The sequence below is a fragment of the Ursus americanus genome, chromosome 4, assembly GCF_024610735.1.
Source record: "Ursus americanus isolate L20-20 chromosome 4, mUrsAme1.1.p, whole genome shotgun sequence".
NCBI classification, from domain to species: domain Eukaryota; kingdom Metazoa; phylum Chordata; class Mammalia; order Carnivora; family Ursidae; genus Ursus; species Ursus americanus.
Window position 1 is genome coordinate 40,612,935 of NC_142130.1, and position 21,716 is coordinate 40,634,650.

The 21,716-nt window shown below is 38.4% G+C and overlaps 1 protein-coding gene across 3 annotated transcripts in view; it reads left to right on the top strand.

Annotated features, from left to right (window-relative positions):
• The first annotated feature begins 758 nt into the window (after nucleotides 1-758).
• The window catches only part of LSAMP (limbic system associated membrane protein), a 632,927-nt gene continuing 611,969 nt past the window's right edge, over nucleotides 759-21,716 (top strand). For all 3 annotated transcript variants that reach the window (XM_045785137.2, XM_087861611.1, XM_045785136.2), the window contains exon 1: nucleotides 759-1,356. In XM_045785137.2, the coding sequence (XP_045641093.1) occupies nucleotides 1,202-1,356 (155 nt within the window). In that variant the 5' untranslated portion in view covers nucleotides 759-1,201. The remainder of the gene's footprint in view (nucleotides 1,357-21,716) is intronic.

Sequence of the window (21,716 nt, forward strand, 5' to 3'; positions counted from 1 at the left end):
ACTCCAGACCACTCAATACCAGCATTGTCTCCAATCCATCCTTCATAAGGGGGCTCCAAGAGGGGGAGGGGATAAAGGAAGAAGAGAAAAGAAACCTTTTTAATCCTGTAAAAGAAAGTGCAGGAGAGAGGAAAGAATGAACAAGAGGTGAGGATGAAAAGCCATTGGCCAGGAATATTTAGTTTTGAAATCAACTTTGGCTTTTAATCTTAGCCTCCCATGTCAAGTTTCTTCTGTTTTATGTTCCCCATCCCATCTTTGGGCACCGGTGCCCCTCCACTCCCCATGCTTTCTTAGCCTCCTCTGGTTCACTCCCTTCTTCTGTCCCGGTTTGCCTTCTCCTTGCTTTCTCTCCTTCCCGGCTCCTTTTCCTTCTTTCTCACCCCTTTCCGCCCATCCTTTCCCACACTCTTTCTCCTGTGCTTTTACAGCCTGAGTCCCTCTCCTTCTCCCCTTTCTCTTGCACAGTACATCCAAGCTCCATTCCCTCTTCTTAAGGAAATCAGCCAGGCCTCAGATGGAGCTGTTGTCCTGACAACCTAAAGGCGCATCAGGCTTTCACTGAGGCTGGCGGCTGCTGAAGGGGGCAGTTGTGCAAAGCGAGGGGCCAGGCCGGAGGGAGGGCGGAGGGGATGACGTGGAGGGGCTGTTGAAATCCGCGGGGGCGGGGGAGGTGCGAGCGGAGGGGAGGGACTGGAGGGAGAAACAGGAAAGGGAGGGGGGCAGGGACTCTGGGCTGCTGCCGCTGCTGTGTGGGTTTCTTTACACTCCCTGGCAGGCTTGGTGCCGGCTCCTTCGCCTGCCTGCCCGCCCGCCTGGGAAAGTGGGTTAGGGAGGGAAGGAGCTCAGCGCAGACACTGGCAAAGGAGCATCCAGCCACAGACAGACCAGAGAAGAACACCTTCCTTTTGCAGCTTTCTCTTCATCTTTTCTAGAGGGTTTTATATTTGTACTCTCTCCTTTTAAATTGTGTTCCTTTGACTTTCCCCCGCTCTGCTTGGGTTTTATGAGGCTTTGTTAAGTCTTAGACGGAAGAGAGACTGAGCCAGGGAAAGAGAGGCAAAGTGGAAAAGAGCACAAACTGGCAAAGCCCGTTCTGCTTGGCTGTTGATGAAAGCCCCGTGTTTGTAAAGCCCTCTCGGCGTGAGCAGCACGCACACACCCTCCAGAGTACAGCGCGGACCTGCACGGCGTGGCCACCATGGTCGCCAGAGTTCAGCCTGATCGGAAACAGTTGCCGCTAGTCCTACTGAGATTGCTCTGCCTTCTTCCCACAGGACTGCCTGTTCGCAGCGTGGATTTTAACCGAGGCACGGACAACATCACCGTGAGGCAGGGGGACACAGCCATCCTCAGGTAGGGCTTTCGGGCAACTTTTCTGCTGTGCGCGAGAGTGTGTGTGTGTGTGTGCTGTATGTGTGATCTTCAACTCCAGCTTCTGATGCTGCAGGCTTGTGTGTGTGTGTGTGTGTGTGTGTGTGTGCATGTACACGCGCCTTTTACTGCGTGCGCAGGTATCTGCCAACAAATTTCAAGGGAATTCTGTTTCCCCTCAAGGACCAGCAATGTTGGTTAAATGTTGTTTGGTTTCTTAGGACCTTGTTTCTCTTACCAAGAAAGCCTAACTTCACCTATGGTATTAGTGACATTTGGGCAGTATTCTTGCTTTGGTAATTTCAGATGCTTTGCACTTAAGAGTTTTGTTGGGATTCTTTAATCAGGAAAGAAGAGTTGTTGAATTATGGCTCTCAGAGAGTGATACACAGTACTGCATTCTCTGTGCTGTGTGTGTGTGTGTGTGTATGTGTGTGTGTATGTGTGTGTGAAAGGGGGGGGGGATGTATGCACATCAAGGCTCTCGCTCTGCCCCAGCAGTAGTTCTGACTGGAGACTTTCTGTAAGGATCATCTAATTGACATCCAGAGCAATAAATCAATCTTAGAACTTTGGTTGGTTACTGAGCCTTTTCTGGAATGTGTATGGACATCAACACATGAAAGTAGAGAAGAAAAAAAAGGAACTTGCCAAATTGCTGATATTTAAGAATAGCAATGTTAAGCGCAAAGGTTAGGCAAGAATTAACCTGGCGTAAAATGGGTATTTCAAATTGATTATTGACCTTAAAGTCCTATCTCTGTGTGGCTCTGCCAAACTCTGCAATATAATTTGGGATTGAAATTTGGAAAGGGAGAGTCCCAGTCCTTGGGAGTTTGACCCCTATAAGGGACAGTGAGCTGGAGAAACTCATATGGAACCTAGCCATAATTCTATTTCTAAAAAAAGCTTCAAGCTTCTTTTCCTATTTTCCTATGTTTCTCTTTTCTCTTCCCCTCCTCCACCCACTGCACATACCCGTAGTCTTTTTTTCTAGCTTTCTTAAATTTCTATCAGATACCACTCCCCCCCCTCAAAAAAAAGAATGAAAAAAATGTTCTCCTTGGAGATTCTTTAAAATCTCATTTTGTCCAAATAAAATGACCCAGTGTCAGTCTGTCCATACAGTTAATATTGCTTGTTGCGGCAATAAAAAACAGTAGAGGGTAGAAAGTAAACCTCTAATCTGTGTGCAAGGAGCTGATAGTGCATAAACCCTGGGGCATCAGGGAGCAGTTCTCGAGCAGAGCTGCCTACAGCAGCAAAGTTTTCTTTCCTTTCCTCAGAAATAAATTTGGTTGGCTGTCACAGTGTCCTGCTTTGGGATCTCTAGCCTTGTTAGAGAGGAATGTGTACGTGTTGTGTGTTGTGTTGTGTTGTGTGTGTGTATGTATGTGTGTGTGTGTGTTGCTGCAGATTGTAAAAACTCAGAAAATCCTAATGTGTAAGTGCTTGTTTCTTCGTTTCCTGAGCATTGAGTGATTTTGAATCCCAAAGATCCTACCATCTAAAGCAGATTTTCCCTACCAGCTTTCCAGCCCTGTAAACCTGCATGTGTGATTTATCCACATGGAGTAATAAGATTTATAGAGTAATTTATCTGTTTGCAAAGGGATTTGGATATGATGCCGAAAATGTTTTTTGCAAACACATAAGCATGCCATCCCAACTGCTAACATTCATACTCCCTAACATCATTAACCCTTACTAGTGAAGCACTCTATATAAATTTATGCTATCCCCAGGAAGACTTGTTTTTGCTGATTAGGAGACTGAATGTGGGGAAGGTGAATACCCTGGATGTGTAAGTTTTTATTTAAATGCCCATGAACTTTGTAAGTCAGCATCGCCTTTATCTTAAGCTATAGTTATTAAGGAGTTAGGTAAACATCTAAATGTTAATTCAGAAGAAAAAGGATGTTCTTTTATTTTCGTATAGCATATGCATGGAAGTCTATGTCTATGAGAGGTGTTTTACTATATAAATATCTACATATGATATAGATGTGCTTCCATGTGTCTCTGGCTTAAAAGAAATGGAGTCTTAAAGCATTACACTTTAGTAGACATTACAATGTGGAAATGGAGGGAGTGAGAAATGAGAATAAATATAGAAGCAGTTATTCACTGGGAAAGAGAAGATAGACAAACAGAGCATGCAGAGAAGTCACCTGTGAGAGTCCGTTGCTTTTCCAGACCTCACCTAATGTGCCCTCTTTTTTTAAAAATTTCCTTTGCCTTGGGCAAGGCTTTTATTTCTGGGTTGGTGGAGCTCTATCAGAAGTAACTATGGAGAGAGTTCCCTTTGTTTTCTTAGCTGACCTTCTTCTCAATCTCTAACTGAGCCCAGTAAGCTTTGTGGGTCAGTCTCCCAGTGAAGAATGGTTTTCTTGCTTTCTGTTTACAAGTCTAGCCTGGGAAAGGCTTGCTTCTACTTTATTTGTGACATTTTACTGGGAGCATGAGCTTCCAGGGGAGGAGAGGAAGGAGAACTTGATTCATTGGAAGCCACAGTAGATGTTTGGCACTGAGAAAGTGAAATGGCAAGGAGAAAAAAAAAATTGTCTCAGTGAATATGTGGCCCTGAATAATCTGAAATGGCAATGGGAGACAAGGAAGGTTTATAATTCTGGTGGCCCAGTGACAGGAGTTTGGCTGACCATCCCCAAAACATTTACCTTTACTGCCTTACTCCCATGAAAAGAAAAAAAAAAAAGTGTATTTTTTGGGAACTGTTGCTCATTTTTGTATAATTATGATAGGAGATGAATACTAGTCTTGGGGTCTTGCTTTGTAATTTCTATCTTTTGGGGGGAAAAAACAACAGAAGACTATAGAATGAAGGTGACAGAACTACATGGAAAGAGAAATACTCTCATGTGTACCAACCTCACCCTGTGTATCCCAGACAAGAATCTAGATCTTCAGAGGTTCGTTATGAGGTCCTTTAAGAACTAAAGAAAACCACACACCATCTTCTGTCTTAGGCATAGACAGAACTGGTCTGTAACAGACCAGTAGGTGGGTTTCTTCCTAGATACTGAACCAGAATTTGCATTTATATTTGTATGCACAGTAAAGTGTAAGACATACCCACAGGACTTGACTTGTGGGAGTGTGTCAGGTGTTTTTCCGAATAGAGCCCACCTGCCACCCCTCAACAAGTGTAGGAGTTCATCCATTACTGGACATGACTCTAGCACTGGTTTTTCTAACTTTTTGCCCTGGCACACAGGCTCCCAAAGAGATTCACCACCTGGTTAATTTTGGCAGGTTGAAATCATATGGCTCTCTTGATAAGTCAAAGGAAAGATGGAAATAGTGTTCTAATCTAGCCTTTAAAATTTCACCTCTAACAGTCCCACTGACTGTATTTTTAATATCAATAGCATATGTCTAGAAAGATAATTATAAAATAATTGATTCTAATGTATCTGTTCAGAAGGTAACTATGTAAAAATGATGTATATATGCATATTTGTACATGTTACCTAAGTGCGTATATGATAAAATGCAGAGGTTTCACTGTTCTGGGTTTAAATATTTTAAATTTGAGGTATTGAAATTTTATTTATTTCACAATTCTGACCCTATTTGATGTTTGCAAGATACTATGATACATTTTATGGTGATAACGGTTTTCCCATTTAAATGTAAATGTACTTAATAAGAGTTAGGTATAAGAAATTAAGTTAGTTTAACATAGCTAAGTTTTTAATTTTTTCAAAATTCTAGGTCATTATTCTGTTGTTTTTATACTAAGGGGAAAAGAGGAAACAACACAAAAGATATGATTATTTGACAGTGCAGTGTGAGAATTTTGTGCAAATTTCAAGGGAAAAATGGCTTCTCTTCTATAAGGCATCTGGAACGCCTACATTTATAAAGAAAGTGTCAACACTCAAACATACTTCTGACACAATATGTGATTTTTCTCCCACTTGTAATTCACTATTTGAAAACAAACTTTGTGGGCATCGGTCTTTGGGGAAAGTTTGTGACAATTATGAAGTTTTCTTTCTCTGTGGCTAAATCACTAATCAACATTTATTGGTTATTACTGATACTTTAAGAACACTTCATTTCACATTAAATCCTTTATCAAGTATATTTGGTAAATGATAGAGTATAGCACACTATATCTTGTCTAGGAATACGGCATATTCGACATACTTTCTAACATTGACGTACCTGTGAATTGTGTCATTTGTTGTTACTTATGGACAGAGGAACACAGCAGCCTCATGTGACACATGCAAATTGTGATCATTTGTGTTTTTATAAATATGAAATGCACACACCTCACATAATTAGGTGGTTTTCCATTCTATGTCATCTGACTTTGAATGAATTATTTGTAGAACTGTGGAGTGAACAACCAAAGGGGACTGACTTACCACTCAGTTTAGTTGGTGAGGGTTAAACATTTGTGTTTCTCAAAGCTAGTTCTACATAATAGCAAACTCGGGAAAAAAGAGGATTAGTGCATATTTTGCTGTGGTCTTTGAGGGCTCCAGGTACAAATGTCTGTAACTCATGTGATAGGAAGTTACCTGTGTGCTGGTACCCCTTGCTGTCATCGCTTGTGCCTTAGAGAGCCCTTCTCTTCAGGCCGTTACTTATGGCTTACGGCCGTCTGCCCTGTTTTCAGAGTGCCCTGCTTGTTAGTTTCTACGACGCGGAAGACCTGGACTCTAATTTTGGCTCCATCCTTGTTTGCTACATGACTTTGAACAAATCCCTTAAATATTTGAGCTTCAGTTTCATTTATAAAATGCTGAACCTCCCTATTTTAGTTACTGTACTTACTGCACAGAGTTGTTTTCAGAAGCTCAGAAGAGATAAAGTCGGGAAGTTTGTTCAGTTGTAAACTGCTACATAAGCATCAGAATATTAGGCATTTTCCAACCACGTTCAACCAGTTGTTCTGCATTTAGGGAGCTCTTTTGCTTAGACCAATGTTTCTCAAACTTGAAGGTGCATCAGAAGGTGTACCCGGAGTGCTTGTTATAACACAGATGGCTTGGCTTCTACCTGCAGAGTTTCTGATTCAGTAGGTCTCTGGTAGGGTCTGAGATTCACATGTCTAAGAAGTTCTTGATGACGCTAATGCTGCAGGGTTGGGCTGCACTTTGAGAACCACTGACTCTTGCTACTACAAGTGTGTTCTGCAGATGAGTATTTTAGGTATCACGCAGTTGCTGTTTAAAATCCAAAATCTCAGGGTCTATCCCACACCTAACAAATCAGAATCTGCATTTTAACAAGATCCCCAAATGATTCACAAACACCTTAAAGGCAGAGAAGTGCTGCTTGAGACCTCAACTGGAGACCTTTCAAAAATTACTGAAGCCATATATTTACCTTCAGAAATTCTTATTTAATTTGTTTGGGGTAGGGCCTGGCATAGGTATTTTTTAAAAACTGATTCTGATATGTATATAGAGTTAAGAACCACTGCTTTACCATTTGAGGAATCTCTTTTACAAACCACCTTTGGGGCAGTAAAAAATTAAAGTCATGTTGTATGGCTTGGGAAATATGTCAACGGCAAAAATGTACAGATTGAATTAGGAGAGAAGAGTTGAGATCTTTACCACACGATCCCGTAACTACAATGCCATGGAAAATGGAGTGACTTTATTTTAATATGGATCCAATTTACATAGTATCTATTGAAATAGCATTAAAACTTGGTTTTTAAAATATTATTGTCCTGTGTTCTCACTTTCATTTATATCAGGCAAGACACAAAACAGTTCCATGTTTTTTTCAGGGCTTTCTCTAAGAGAGAAAAGAGATAATATTTGGTCAAGAAAAATAGTCTTCAGTGTTAACTTATTCAAACAGGCTTAATTGTGTGCATTTATGTTGCCATATACACAAATATATGAGTTACAGTATGAAAGTTACATGTTTGTGGACTTCATCTCAATTTTACATGGTGATCAATCTTTAGCTGAAACTTAGGATCAAGTCTTTGTGTCATAAGTAAAGACTGTCAAGTATATAGTAAGTTCAGAATCCTTAACAAATACTCAGAAGACCTAGATCTAAATAGCTTGAAGTAGTTTGAGCTATTAAATGAGAATAACTGACAATTACTTGGCTTACTCCAAAAGCTATTTTTATGATGATCAAATGACCTATGTATTAGAGTGTTTTATAAACTATAAAATGGCATAAAATATAAGCTCTTAGTAAGATTACTGTCATATTCATGGTAGGAAATAACCTTTAGAACATTAGGAAATTTGATAAAATGGGCTTTTTGTTTTTATTTCTATAGTCAAGGATGGCCATCTGCTCTATATTTTGTATCATTTTTTCCCCTTTAAAGTCATTTAAAGTTACATGTATCTTAGAATATTAGTTGAGTTTCTTATCCGGAGTACAGGGCGAGTGAGGGTTTTTGTAGTCACTTGTAATCAAAATGTTATCTCAAGTTAATGAGTGATTAACCTTCACAAAAGAAAACACGTTCCTTCAGATTTTGTTAATTTTGTGGAAATCTAGAGTAGGAAAGGCCTTGGAGATTAGGCAGTCCACCATCTCATTCTATTTATTTATTTATTTATTTATTTATTTATTTATTTATTTATATTTATTTATTTGCTTATTTCAGAGACAGAGACAGAGTGAGTAAGGGGTGGGAGAGGGGGCAAAAGGAGAGGGATAAGGGAAGCAGACTCTCTGCTGAGATCCTGACCTGAGCCAAGTACCACCCAACCACCCCCACCTACCACCATCTCATTTTAAAGTGATGTAACTGAGGGGGAGCCTGGGCGGCTCAATCGGTTAAGTATCTGCCTTCATCTCAGGTCATGATCCCAGGGTCCTGGGATTGAGCCCTGAGTTGGGCTCCCTGATCAGCGGGGAGCCTACTTCTCCCTCTCCCTCTCCCTCTGCCCCTCACCCCAGCTTGTGCTGTCTCTCTCTCTCTCTCAAATAAAAAATAATAATAATAATAATAAATTGATGTAACTGAGAAGAGAACAATTTAGTTGGTTGTCTAAAGATTTGAGTGATTAGAACTAGAATTCATGTCTCCTAATTCTCATTCAGAGATTTTTATTCCACAGTAGCACTGAAGCTATCTTTCTGGTTTTCATGCTATCTCATGATACGCTATTTAAACTTATGCCACGGGGCGCCTGGGTGGCACGGCGGTTAAGCGTCTGCCTTCAGCTCAGGGCGTGATCCCGGCGTTACGGGATCAAGCCCCACGTCAGGCTCCTCCACTATGAGCCTGCTTCTTCCTCTCCCACTCCCCCTGCTTGTGTTCCCTCTCTCGCTGGCTGTCTCTCTCTCTGTCGAATAAATAAATAAAATCTTTAAAAAAAAATAAAAAATAAACTTATGCCAGAAGTGTCTTTCCCTTTCTTCTCTCCTTTCTCTCCTCCCCTCTCTATCTTTCCCCTCCCCTTCACTTACCTCCTCTCCTGTCTCTTCCTTTTTCTACCCTTCTCTCCCCTTCTTTCTATACCTCTCATCTCTGCTCCTCTCCCCTCTTCTTCCTTTCCTCTTTTCTCTCTCTTATCCCTGAAAATCAAAGCTAAACTTTCTTATGAATGATCCTCCAGCTATTGCTGGTCAAGGAAGAAGTTTCAGTAAATACTTTACTGTCCACTGTCATCTGTCATAGGCTTTCTTTCTTCACTTGATGCTTCTATCTTATCTTATTTGCAAAGCCAGTCTTGTACCTGGCAGAACCTATATAACCTTTTTTTTTTTTAAGTTTTGTTTTGTTTTGTTTTCTTTTCTTTTTTGTTTCTGGTACTCTGCCTGTACTCAGATTTCTTATCTGAATTCTTAACTCTTTACCCCAGTATTTGACTTGGGTTCCTCAACCCTATTACCTCCTTATTGTTACGTATGACTTACTACCTGGTTAAGTCCCCTTTTACTTGTCCCTCTTAGAGACCCTGATTAGGATGACTGCACAGTGAGATCATGGTCCAAGGCTCTGCCTCCAGTTTGTAGGCTATCCTTTACACAACCTCAAGGGATTTTCTACACATTGCAGTCATTGTAGATTATACTTAAAATTCTTTGAGGGAGGTAGAATTTATTTTCTAATTTGTACAGAATTTATTTTGGGCTAACAGTGGGGCTGCTGGTGGTCACTGGGAGGAACTCAACATAGATACAGACCAGTCTTCTGGGATGGTGGAGGCACTGGATGCTAAGTTCTACTGCAAGTGCCTGGGGGTTTCTTGTGTGTCATGTAGAACAAGGTTTCATGAAGCTTTCTTAACAGGTGAGCCAAGGGAGGTCCAGCATGTTACCAAAAAAAAAAAAAAAAAAAAAAAAAGTACAGAGCACCATAAGGGGAAAATAACAGGTTAGCAACTCACAGTGAGCTCTACAGGTAGGCAGGCATGTGTCACAGGGAGGTATGTCAGCTCGTATAGAGACTTAGTCACAAGGCAGAAATTCAGAGCAGAACAGAGTCCATGGCATAAGGGCTGGCTTACACGTGGCAGAGCCGTCAGTAATAAGGGACTTACACCCCAGACATACTACCAAGGTGGCTAGCTTGGTCAGGGATATAAGCGAAGCTCTGTATCAAAGCTGCTGTAACCAAGGGGTAACATGAAGAACTCTCAGAGCGCTGAACTCTACCTTTTTCAAACTTGTTTGGGATCATAAAACCTGGTCTAGTGAGGTAGGGAAAAGATAGACATAGAGGTCTGAAATGAGGTAAGAGTTAACACTACTTGCTTTTCCCTGACTTAGGCAACTTTCCCAGATTACATCTTTATTCTACTTAATCCTTTCAGACACCATGTAGTTGGCAGAATCATGGCCCTGATCTCACCTGTTTATCCTAGACCTATTGTTTTCCAGTATCAATCTGAAAATATCACCAGATCCTTCAAAGTCTTCTCTTATCTACAACATGAAGTCACAGGTCCTTAGCTTGGATAACTCTCATGCCCTGCTACCTCATTTCATCTACTAATTCAGAACCACTTACATTCTCTGGTCATGAGCGTGTGAATGTGTATACACACACACTTCCTTCTCTTACCTTTGTTCATGAAACTCTCTCTACCTAGAACCTTCTCTCCCCTCCACCACTCCACTCTTTCCAACCATACTTCTTTGCTAGGTTACCTCCTTGCTGCTCCTTCCAGACTCAAGGCTAGTTTTGGTGATATCTCATTCAGGAATCTTCTCTTATTCTCCCAGATTGGGCTAAGTACTCTGTTTACTATTGGTGATAACCTCTCTGCATATCTTTTTTTTTCTCTTCTAGTCTTATTGAGGTACAATTGATAAATAAAAATGTATATATTTAAGCTGTACAGTGTGATGATTTTATACACACACACACACATTATAAACGGTTACTACAATCAAGTTAATTAACACATCTATCACTTCACTTAGTTACCTTTCTTTGTGTGTGACAAGAACACCCAGGATCCACTCTGCATGCAAATTTCACATTACAACACAGCATTATGGACCATTGTCACCACGATGTACATTAGATCTCCAGAATGTATTCATCTTATAACTGAAATTCTACCCTTTGACCAATATCTCCCTATTTCTACCACATTCCAGTCCCTGGCTACTACCATTCTATTCTCTGTTTGTATGACTTAGACCTTTTTTAGATTCCATATATAATTGAGATTGTACAATATTTGCCTTATCTAACTTTTTTTCACTTACCATAATACCCCCCCAGGTTTACCCATGCTGTTGCAAATGGCAAGATTTAAAAATTTTGTGTTGCTAAGTAATACTCCATGGTGTCTGTGTGTGTGTGCATGTGCAGAGAGAGAGAGAGAGAGATAATATAGATACATCTCATGTTTTCTTTTTCCATTTATTCATCCGTGAATGCTTGGGTTATTTCCATATCTTGGGTATTGTGAATAATGCTGCAGTGAACATGGGAGTACAGATACTTCTTTAGGACACTGATTTCCTTCAGATATATGCCCAGAAGTGGGATTGCTGGGTATATGCATACCTTAGCTTAAAATTTACTACACTTTAAAGGCACTGTTGTCTTGCCTCAAATGTACAATCAGTCCTTCAAAGACAGGTGTCTCATCTACTTTCATTTTCCATCCAAGAATTTAGCTTAGTACATGTAGGTGCTCGGATAAATATTTATTCACTGAATGAAACAGAGACGAGGTAGTCATACTGTAAATCAAGCTGATCAGAAATTGGTTTATGGAAGAGGAAATAAGTTTGAAGGAGAGAGCAGAGATGAATCAAGATATGTTAGTGGTAAAACCAACCACTACTAGAGAAATTACAAATGTGTGGTTGAAGAAGGTTAAGTAGTAAAATCAGAGATGGATTATTTTCTTATCCCTGGTTGGGGGGATAAGGGGTTTGTCTAGAAACACTCCCAACATTTCCCATTACAGCTACTCTTTTTAAACACAGCTTTCTAGAGCATGAAAAGGGCATATGAGGGAATTTTAGGGGAACCCAAAACTTTAGTCACAGGTTCCCAGACAAAGTGGCTCCATTCACTGATGGATGAGCTTTTGACAAAACTGGGAGCCACTCAGTGCACCTGAAGTGAGTCACGTCCAATGTCTGTGAAGAGCTCAGAATCCCAGGTAGTTTAAGAGAAGGAATATACCTTCTGGGAGCTGCTGAGGCTTTCTCCCTCTAGAGGTGGCTGTGAACTTTCAGGGACTGAGTTGGCAGGATTGTTGTGCAGCAGGTATATTCACCTCATCTGTTCTACTTTCTTGTGAAATGAGACAAAGTACAGATCACTTGCACTCATTTGACTCAAAGTAATGATTCATACTGAACAATCATGCCTACTTGGGTTTTGCAGTGTTGAGCTCTTTACTCACTCCTGAGGAAATTCAAACTTGACTGTACAGTGGACTTTTTAATAATCCCAAATTCTCTTTGTATGTTTTGCCATAATGCACAAAAGCATTATTTATATGAGGTCAGAGGAAAAGCCTATAACTCTGAGGAAAATGAAACCCAGCTTCTCATACAATAATGCATTGCTGTTTATTCCATTATAATTTTTTTGGTGATGCATTTCTATATTGAGTTTCTATATTTTGAACTTATCAAAAGTTAATAATATCTTTTCTAAAGTAGTGCTTTAGTCATGCTACTATTTGCCATACTTCTCTGCTGAGAACAGTATAGATAAAAATGAAAGTCGCGCAGTTCAGCACTAAGTTATGCGTAGCCAAATGTATACATGTGAAACTATTGATTGGAAAATTACTTGGTTTCCTAATTTCTAATTTTTGTGCTTCTTCAGTTATACTTCACTCTAGCACACTTATGTCAGACCTGTTTACTTCATGGTTTTTGAGTCACATATGGTTGCCAGTTTGTGGCTGATCTTTGTCTTGTGATAACTGAGATTGTTGTCATCTTATGCATGTTCATGATGTAATTATAAGAGCGTACCTTAAGGTCAGCATTTTTTATTGCAGAATCATTAACTTAGCAGATGTTTTTTTTTTTTGACTTTTTGACCTTCATTCTTCTGTCTTTTTTAAAAAGCATTTAAAAATATTTATTTAGTTATTTATTTTAGAGAGAGAGAGGGAGAGAGAGAGCATGTGAGCAGGGGGAGGGGCAGAGGGAGAGGGAGAGAGAGAATCTCAAGCAGACTCCCCGCTGATCATGGAACCCAACTTGTGGCTTGATCTAATGGCCCTGAGATCATGACTGGAGCCGAAACCAAGAGTTGGATCTTCAACCCACTGAGCTCCCCCAGGTGCCCCTCTTCTATCTTTTGTTACTCTAATATAATGAACTAATAATATCTAATATCATCAGCACCTCAAGGAACTGCCTAAAGTCTATAGAATATCACTAGATCAGATAAACTTCTAGATTGAACACCAAGGGATTTAGGCTTTAGTTCCACAAAACCTTAACTGCAGAAAGTTGGGAATTAGCTTTTGTTGTTTTAACTCCAAAATGGGTATAGTTCCTACTTACCTGTTAAACAGAGATTTTGGTCTGGTCTGACATTAAGTTTTTGAATATGATTGAGTTCATTAGAAGAAATGTGTGAATGTCACTAGTCGGATGGTGATGTGCTCAAATAAAAAAAAATTAAACCACATTATCTTATAAATATCGTGGTTTAGGAAACTTAAAAATATTTTTGCATTAACGCCTTATATTTGTATAAAAATAAAACAACTCAAAATCTAGTTCTTCTAAAACTAGAAGTATATATTTATATAGAATGTGTTATGATGTATAAACAAATTATTTCATAAATATACTTAATTACATTGTATGGATTTTTTGAATACAAGATTTAATTTTTTTTAGTTTCTTTTGCACATATTAATAATAATATATAAAAAGCAAAAGGATACATGTGTTTTTTTGTGTGTATGATAAATTTACATACAAACGATAGAAATGTGAATGTTATTGTGAACTTGGGTCATAGTATATGTTAATAGGAATTTAGTTTAATTTGATGTACCAATGTAGAGAAGTTTATTGCAGAAAACTAAATTTTCTAGGTTATCAAGGATATTAACAGGTACAATATAGAAGCAGCATCATATGATGTCTTTCTAAATTTGTTTTCATATGTTTTATTTTTAATTAATCATTATGCAAGTGCCAAAATTATTTTATAAGAGAAGTCAGACTTAATGTTTGTTGTTGTTTTTTTTCCAGACTTAATGTTTCTTATTTCTGTTATATCTTGGTTAACATACATAGTAGTCCCTAAGGAGTAAAATAAGATCGGATAATATTTCTTCTATTTGGGTTATAGGATAGACACTAATGGTGTATTAGCTAAGTGAGAAATAACTTAAAAAAATGTAAAGTCAATTCTTCATATTTCTGATCTCAATTCTAGACTGAATTTCCATTCTCTTTTATTCTAAGTCACCAAGAGATCTTGTGATCTGTTAACAAGTATGCTTGCTGAAAATGAGAGACTGGGCACTGAAGGAGAAGAATAAGAATTTAAATTAAATTTAAATTTGTTTGTCAAGTAAAATTACCATAGTTATACTTTTATGCCCTTTTCAATATTAAAGATTCAAGGCAAGTGAAGAAATGATTAGAATAATACAAACAAATTCAGGTGTAAGACTCAGATGCATTATATTCAGAGCAATAAAATGACTTGGTAGTATGATTATAGACATACTATTGCTAACATTTGAAACCCTGTAGAAAATAGAAACCATTTCACAATATTGGTGACATATAATATTGTCCTAGTTAAAAGGGGAAAATGATATTAAATCAATAACAACAACAAAAGCCTAACTACTAGAGCATTTTAAAAAGGAAGCAGTGACCACTGGGAGCCAATACGGGTTCCCTGGGAACAAAGTGTAATATGGTAAATAGATTTCTTTAAAACAAACAAAATTCCAGACTGGCAGATCAGGGAAATGCCATTTACTCTGAGTATCTGTATTTGGACAAGTTTCTCCTGATAGACATATAAACAGATTATTGGTCTATAATGAGCTAGATTGTTTCAGTTAATTGGATAATCATGCCAAAGAAATACTGATTGACAGTGGTGAAGGATTCTCTCAGTCAGTCTTCGGCCATGTTCAATATTTGGATAAAAACATGGGAAGCAAACTTGCTGCCATGTGTATAACACAAAAATAAGAGGATAGCTTTGTGTCATACTATGTGTATGGCACAAAGATAAAACGATTCTGTGTTTTGACAGAATTATAAGATAAAAATGGATGAAAGCTTATACAGAGATAAATTATCACTCTCTATATAAAAGAATGTTATTCATCTGTATGTGTGTTTCTATCACACTTCATCCCCCCCAAAAAAGAAGTAAAAAAAAAAAAAAAGAATTTAAGATAGTTTATAATTTAAATAGAACATAATTTAAATAAGTAAATCAGGTTGAATTCTTTTATAAATGGTCTTTCAAATAGTTTTATGACATGATGGAAATAACACAGCTTCTAAGCAAGGAGACCTAGCTCCAAGCATTCCTCTACCAATCCCCAGCTTTGTAAGCAAGGGCAAATAAGAGCAAATAATCCCTGCTGGGCCTCAAGTCCTCTATAAAATGAAAATGGTAATACTACTTACCCTCTTACCTCAGAAGGCTAGTATAAGAATGAAATAAGAAGGACCTGTAAAATAAGGATCTGTGTATATATATATATATATATATATACATATATATATATACACATATATATATATATGGGTATATATATATATATATACATATATATATATACACATACATACATGGGTATATTTATTTTATAAACGTCTCTTGCTATTCTGCCAAGTGGAATAGGTTTCCTTGTAAAGAAGTAAATTTTTAGTCGTCTTTATATTTAAGCAGAGGCCAGGTAACCGCAATTAAACAATGTTATTTAAACAGGACCAAAACCCCAAAACCATTATGTAGTAGAAGGTTGAAATGGATGATTTCTCATGTACTACCACTAATGTTTTCTCATTCTCTGATATTCTGTATTTCTTCTCTAATTTCTTTTGTGTGCATTTATTTATTTATTTTATTTTGCTGTCATCCATTATAACTTTGATTGCGTATGAAGAATTTCATTCAGCAATATATTCTCTAATCATTTTTCAGTGAGTTTTAATATCCATACCTCTACTACTTTCTTCTCACTGGAGAATTTGCAAACATGTTAAAAGAGAGAGGGACTGTGTTTCATTAAAATGGAAGGTCTATTTAGGTCTTTCATCTTTCTATGTAGAGCAATATTAAGACAACTGTAGTCTTAGAAAGATACTTTTATATTCTTGCAGCTTCAAGGAGAGAGGTAAGATTGATCTGATCAAGTGGGGACCTCCTTTCTTACACTGTTCGACAGGGCTCAGATTGTTACTTTGTTTACTCCCCCAATGAACATGATATAAAACATGATCCTACCTCCAAATTCATGCTTCCTGTTGGTTCTCTTTCTACTCTGAGGACAGAGGTATCCTAGCCCTTGAACCCTCCAGTCCTGGCTCCCTCTGAGCCCTGACAGGACTAAGCATGCCCACCTATTTGATATAAGAACCTTCTCTCTGCTGACTCCCTCAGTATCATCAGAGGTCATCTCCAGTAAAATGGTAGTGGAGTGGCAGTGTCCGAGGGCTTTACCTGTGGGGAAATCTGCTATTGCTAAATTGCTTTGTTTGTCTCACTCCCTTACTTTCTGTATCACCTAGCTTTCCCAGAAATAATGAAGCAAAAGAACTTGAATGTCTGATTTGCTGTGCTTACATGTCAGATAACCTCTGCTGCCAGTAAATATGAGGTCAAATAGTGGATAGCATCCATCAGTATAGCTAGGTAAATCACATTTCCCAATGTTGCTGAACCCAGTCTCTCTCACCAACTTCAGCATTTTTGCTTTATTTTTTGCGTGCATGTTTCCTTATTTTATTTCTCTTGGAAAATGACTTTAATTTGCCTGAAAGTTCACCTGTTAAAATTTGTAAACAGCAATTATCGGAGTATTAAACCAGTCTCTTTCCTGTTGAGTTGACAGGTTCTTAGCCAATTACCTCATCGTTACCTTAGCCATATTCATACTGAAAGAATCACTGATGCACCACTTTGCCTGCGGAACTGGGTGACTTTTAAATACATAATGTAGCATTTTAGGTAATAGTTTTGAAAGAGCTCAGAAAGTTCGAGCAAACAAAAGCGAGGATTTCAAGGGAGAAATGGAAAGACAGGGACAGGTTAGGGCCAAGCAGATTAGGAAAGGACCAGATGTCAGGATGTCAGTAAAACACACATAGCCCCATTCCAAAGTGGGCTATCTGTGTGTAAAGCTGAAAATATTCCCACAAATGTCAGTTTCCCAATGGAAAATTAGTGGATGCTAAAATAAAAATAGAACTTGTTAAAAGATAATGACAAGGAATCCTAAGAATTATCTAACAAAGTCCTAAATATGTCAGAGTTAATTCCTTGTGGATAATGTCTCAGTTTCACTCAATATTAGTCCCAAGAGAAAAGAGTTAGACAATCAGTTTCCAAGCCCTAGTCTCTTGGGCAACTACAGAATTTTTTGCAAAGTTTCCAAACTTCCAGATGAACCTTAAGCATTATCTGTAGACATTATATATCTCCCATGTAAATAAACTGTCGTTTTTCAAACATAGAGGAGGTAAGGATAGGTTCAATCAAAATCTTGGTCGGAAATGGAAATGAGAAGGCTGGCAGAATGATAGAGAAAGAGGGAGAGTCCTAAGTAAGCAAGATAAAGTATTATTGGAAATACAGATATAGGGAGGCTAGGAACAAATATGAAAGGATATGTGGAATTAAATAGATTTTCAAACTAAGATTAATTTGGTGGTTACATTGAGTTTGAGGGCCTGTTAGGTATTCAGGTAGAGTTGCCCATTGACAAGTGACTCTGAGAGCTCTGGCATTCAGAAAAAGAACTGCGTGACTGAGGATCATGGAATATTTCCCTATTAGGGGAGAGTTTTATCTATAGTTTAGATGAAATTGCCAAGGGAAAGATTATAACATGGGTAGTTAGTATGCATAGCCTTGTGCTGGACATTCTGTGGGGATTAAATAAATGTCTAACAGAAGTAGATTTACAGTGAAGCTTAAGCTTTGGGCCTCTTCACTTGCATGGACCGGCTATTCCGAAGCTTTGTCTCTTAATTTTAATCTGCCATTTTGTATTTTTTAAAAGAAAGACTCCACACTGTATAAATTTCAGGATCCACAAAAATCTGGATCCATACTTGTTCTAGTTCCTCAGGAACGTGTACAAATGAAAAATTAAGTGACAAAGCAATATATTGCTAATGATGGTTCAGATGGCTTTTCCAAAACTGCTGTGACCTGGTGAGTTACCATGGACATTTTTAATGAAAGAGCTGAGTCTTGAGGGTTGTGGTGAATCTTGAATGGGGATAGAGAGAAAAAGTAGAAAGCCAGGCATTGCAGTAAAGAAGTGAGGGTATGATACATAGAGTAACCCAATCTCAGGTTGTGGATTACCAGAAAAACACCAGGAGATCTTTGTCTAAAACTTCTTGGCATACCTCTTCACCTTGAGGAAGACTAGTAATTAGGATTACACCCCACCATACTGTAGACTACTTTGACTCGTCGTTCTTTACCATGAAATACAGCCTCACTCTGCTGCTGACAGCTCTATGTTGCTTCGAAGTTAGGAAGTATGGTTATAACGGCTCCAGGGTTCAGGACAAAGAGAGACACAGGGCAGTCACAGAAGATATATAGTCCCATTTCAGATTGTGCCACAGTGCTATTACAGTTTTTATTATTGATATTATTATTATTATTTTGCTTTCATTTTTCTTTATACTTAGTAATTTTAATGAGCCATCACTGAGTGATGGAACTCCTTTATTCCCACTGCTGTCACTCTATTCCAAACCCTTATCAGTGTATGACTGACTTCAGTCTTTCCATGTATTGAGTACTTACTTTATGCTAGGCACTGGACTGAGTACTGGCAATGAGCAGTTAGTAATATGGAGATGATAGTCTAAACTTCTAAATTTTCACCACTGTTTAGATTCTTCTACAAACACAGCTTTTCATCAGTTCCTTTCCTTGCTTAATAAACTATAATTGGCCTCCAGTCTGTCCCATCAGCCTCAATTTCCAAGCACCATCAGGCCTTAGTATGTCTCTCTGAAATATCCGTCCTCTCTTTTTGTCAGGAATGTTTCCTGATACCCCATGCCCACATTTCCTTTTTTTAAATATTAAAGTTTTATCTTCCTTCAGAATGTATGGTTCATTTTTCCTCCTCCATTTACCTAAATTCTATTCACCTTAATTCCTTCCTCCTATAAGAAACCATTAATTATTCCATCCTCAATTTATTTATTTTTATTTTTTTAAGATTTTATTTATTTATTTGATATATATAGAGAGAGTGCATAAGTGGGGTGGGGAGGGGCAGAGGGAGAGGAAAAGCAGACTCCCCACTGAGCAGGGAGCCCGATGCAATGCACAGCTGGATTCCAGGATCCTGGAATTATGACCTGAGCCAAAGGCAGAGGCTTAACCAACTGACCCACCCAGGTGCTCCAATTATTCCATCCTCAATTTATTATTTTTCCTTACTTATTTGTTTATTTATTTTTTATTTTTGGAGTTCGAGGTGATACCCAACAATTTAGTGCTTAAGTGTTTGCTAATGGCTTCATGCATTTTAGCTTTGTATCCCCAACTAAGATCAGAAGGTTGGAGACAACAAAATACCTTGGTCTGGGTAACCTCTCCATTAATACTTGTATTGATTTACTTACTCAAGCATATCATATTATCTGCAAGAGGAAGACAAAAAACTCTAGGGAAAATAAATGACTTCCCTCTGGTCAAATAACTAGTTATTTGTAGATCCTAGTCTACATCACTATTGTTTCTATGAAACCTTGTTTTCCATCTGCCCCACATACTGCCTAGAACAAAGCTGGACACATGGCAGGTCCCCAGTCATTTCTTTTAATGGTAGGCGCAGAGTGAAGTGTGTTTGTTGCTGTGTTCTATTCTATGGCCAGAGGTATGGAGTGACAATAGGACATTTGCTTTCCCTTTGTCAGAAGTAAATATGGGGTGATGAAATCTTTAGGGATAATGAAAATACTAAAGATGAACAATTCTTTTGAAATTATTTTCATGCTGATTTTGTATGATAATCACATTCCCAGAGTGGATGACTTGGCAAAAGCTTTATGACTTAGACATGTAGTATTGCCACCAGATCTAAATGCCAAGCCCCCTCACAGTAGGCAATGTATTTGGCTTGGCAAATTCCACTCTTTTTTTTTTTTTTTTCATTAGTGAAGTTGGCCTCTTGGGTATGGCATTTTTAAGAGTAATGCAAATACCTCCTTTCCTATCAATAAAGCTGTGATTTACAGTATTTAATCTAGTTGAAGGGCAAGAAAAATGGAATTCTGCATGCAGGAGAAATGAAATTATAATAAAATGGCACATTCCCCAAAGTTTTCTTAATATGTAGAGTATTAACCTGGCACCGAGCCTTATTTGCTGCATACAGAGCTCCATCAATCAGAAGAATGGGAAGCCTGGCTTTCCAAGACTCTTATTAAAGCATTGGACTTGCTAGGTTCTGTAGATTTTATTGGGTAAATAACATGATATTTAATCCACAATATCTCCTCTATCATCTTTTGTAAGACTGAGTCTCTGTGTAAAACCTAGAGATACTCCTTATAATTTCTGCGCTGTAGTTGTCTGAGTTCTACGCTTTATCCACGTACTGCTATACTCTATATCATCAAATGATCCTCACTTGATTATAAAACATTCAGCTTTCATTAGTAAGAGCTTTCTTTGATTCCCAGCCCCCCACCTGCCCCAATTGCCCCTTGGAGAAGGTCGGGCTATGGAAAATTAGCAGTGTTTTGTCACTAGCTTAGAAATGCTGGAATGAAATTTAAATCTTTCCCCAATGAACTATAAACTGCTCTCTCTTGCTCAGCCTCAAAACTTGAGTGTGATTTAATGTTTATTCAGCACCAACAATATACGGGCACTTCAAAAAAGCATTCTGTTTATCTAGCACTCTAAAGTTCTAAAGACGTGTCACATACTTTGCCTAATTAATACTCACCAGACCCTAGTGAAGAAGGAAGGGAGGAGGTGCACATTATCCCCACCACATACACTGGAAATAAAGCTCAGACTTTTTAGCAAGATAATTGAAGACAGTGGCCGCAGGACATGAATAGAACACAGTTCCCTGGTTCATTCTGAACTAACCAATAAATTATATTACTTATTTTTCTCCACTTTCCCTTTTTAAATCACCTATTTCCACCACGTGTTTTAGAATTGAGTTCATTCTTTTCTTAAATTTGTAAGAAAACAAATATTTTTATCTTGCTATATTCTTCTCCCCTTTGTGCAGTGTTATCAGTGCATTCCCTTTTCCCATTCTTCTTTCACTTATGATTGCATTTAAACTCATTATTGTAAGAGACATCACCAGAGGGATAGATGGTGAAGACATTAAGATGTTCTCTCTCTCCCTCTCTCTCCTCTTGTTCCTGGTGCTGTGTTCAGTGCAGGCTCTCTGTTCTCATTGAGGCTGCCGTTTCTTTGCTGAATCACTGCTTTGTATTCAGCCAGGGACCATGGAGTATTCCCAGTGTATTTATTTTCTGTTCCTGAGCTGAATGCTGGGTGCTTTTTTGTCCTGATGCCTTCTGCAAAGGAGTTTAGGAGGTGGGGGGTGGAGGGGAGAAAAGGAGGTGGAGGGGTAAGAATGCCAATAAAGCTTTCTCTATCCCCCAGAGGAATGTGTGCAAACGTCTCTAACATTGCTTCACTCAATGTTCTCCTCTCT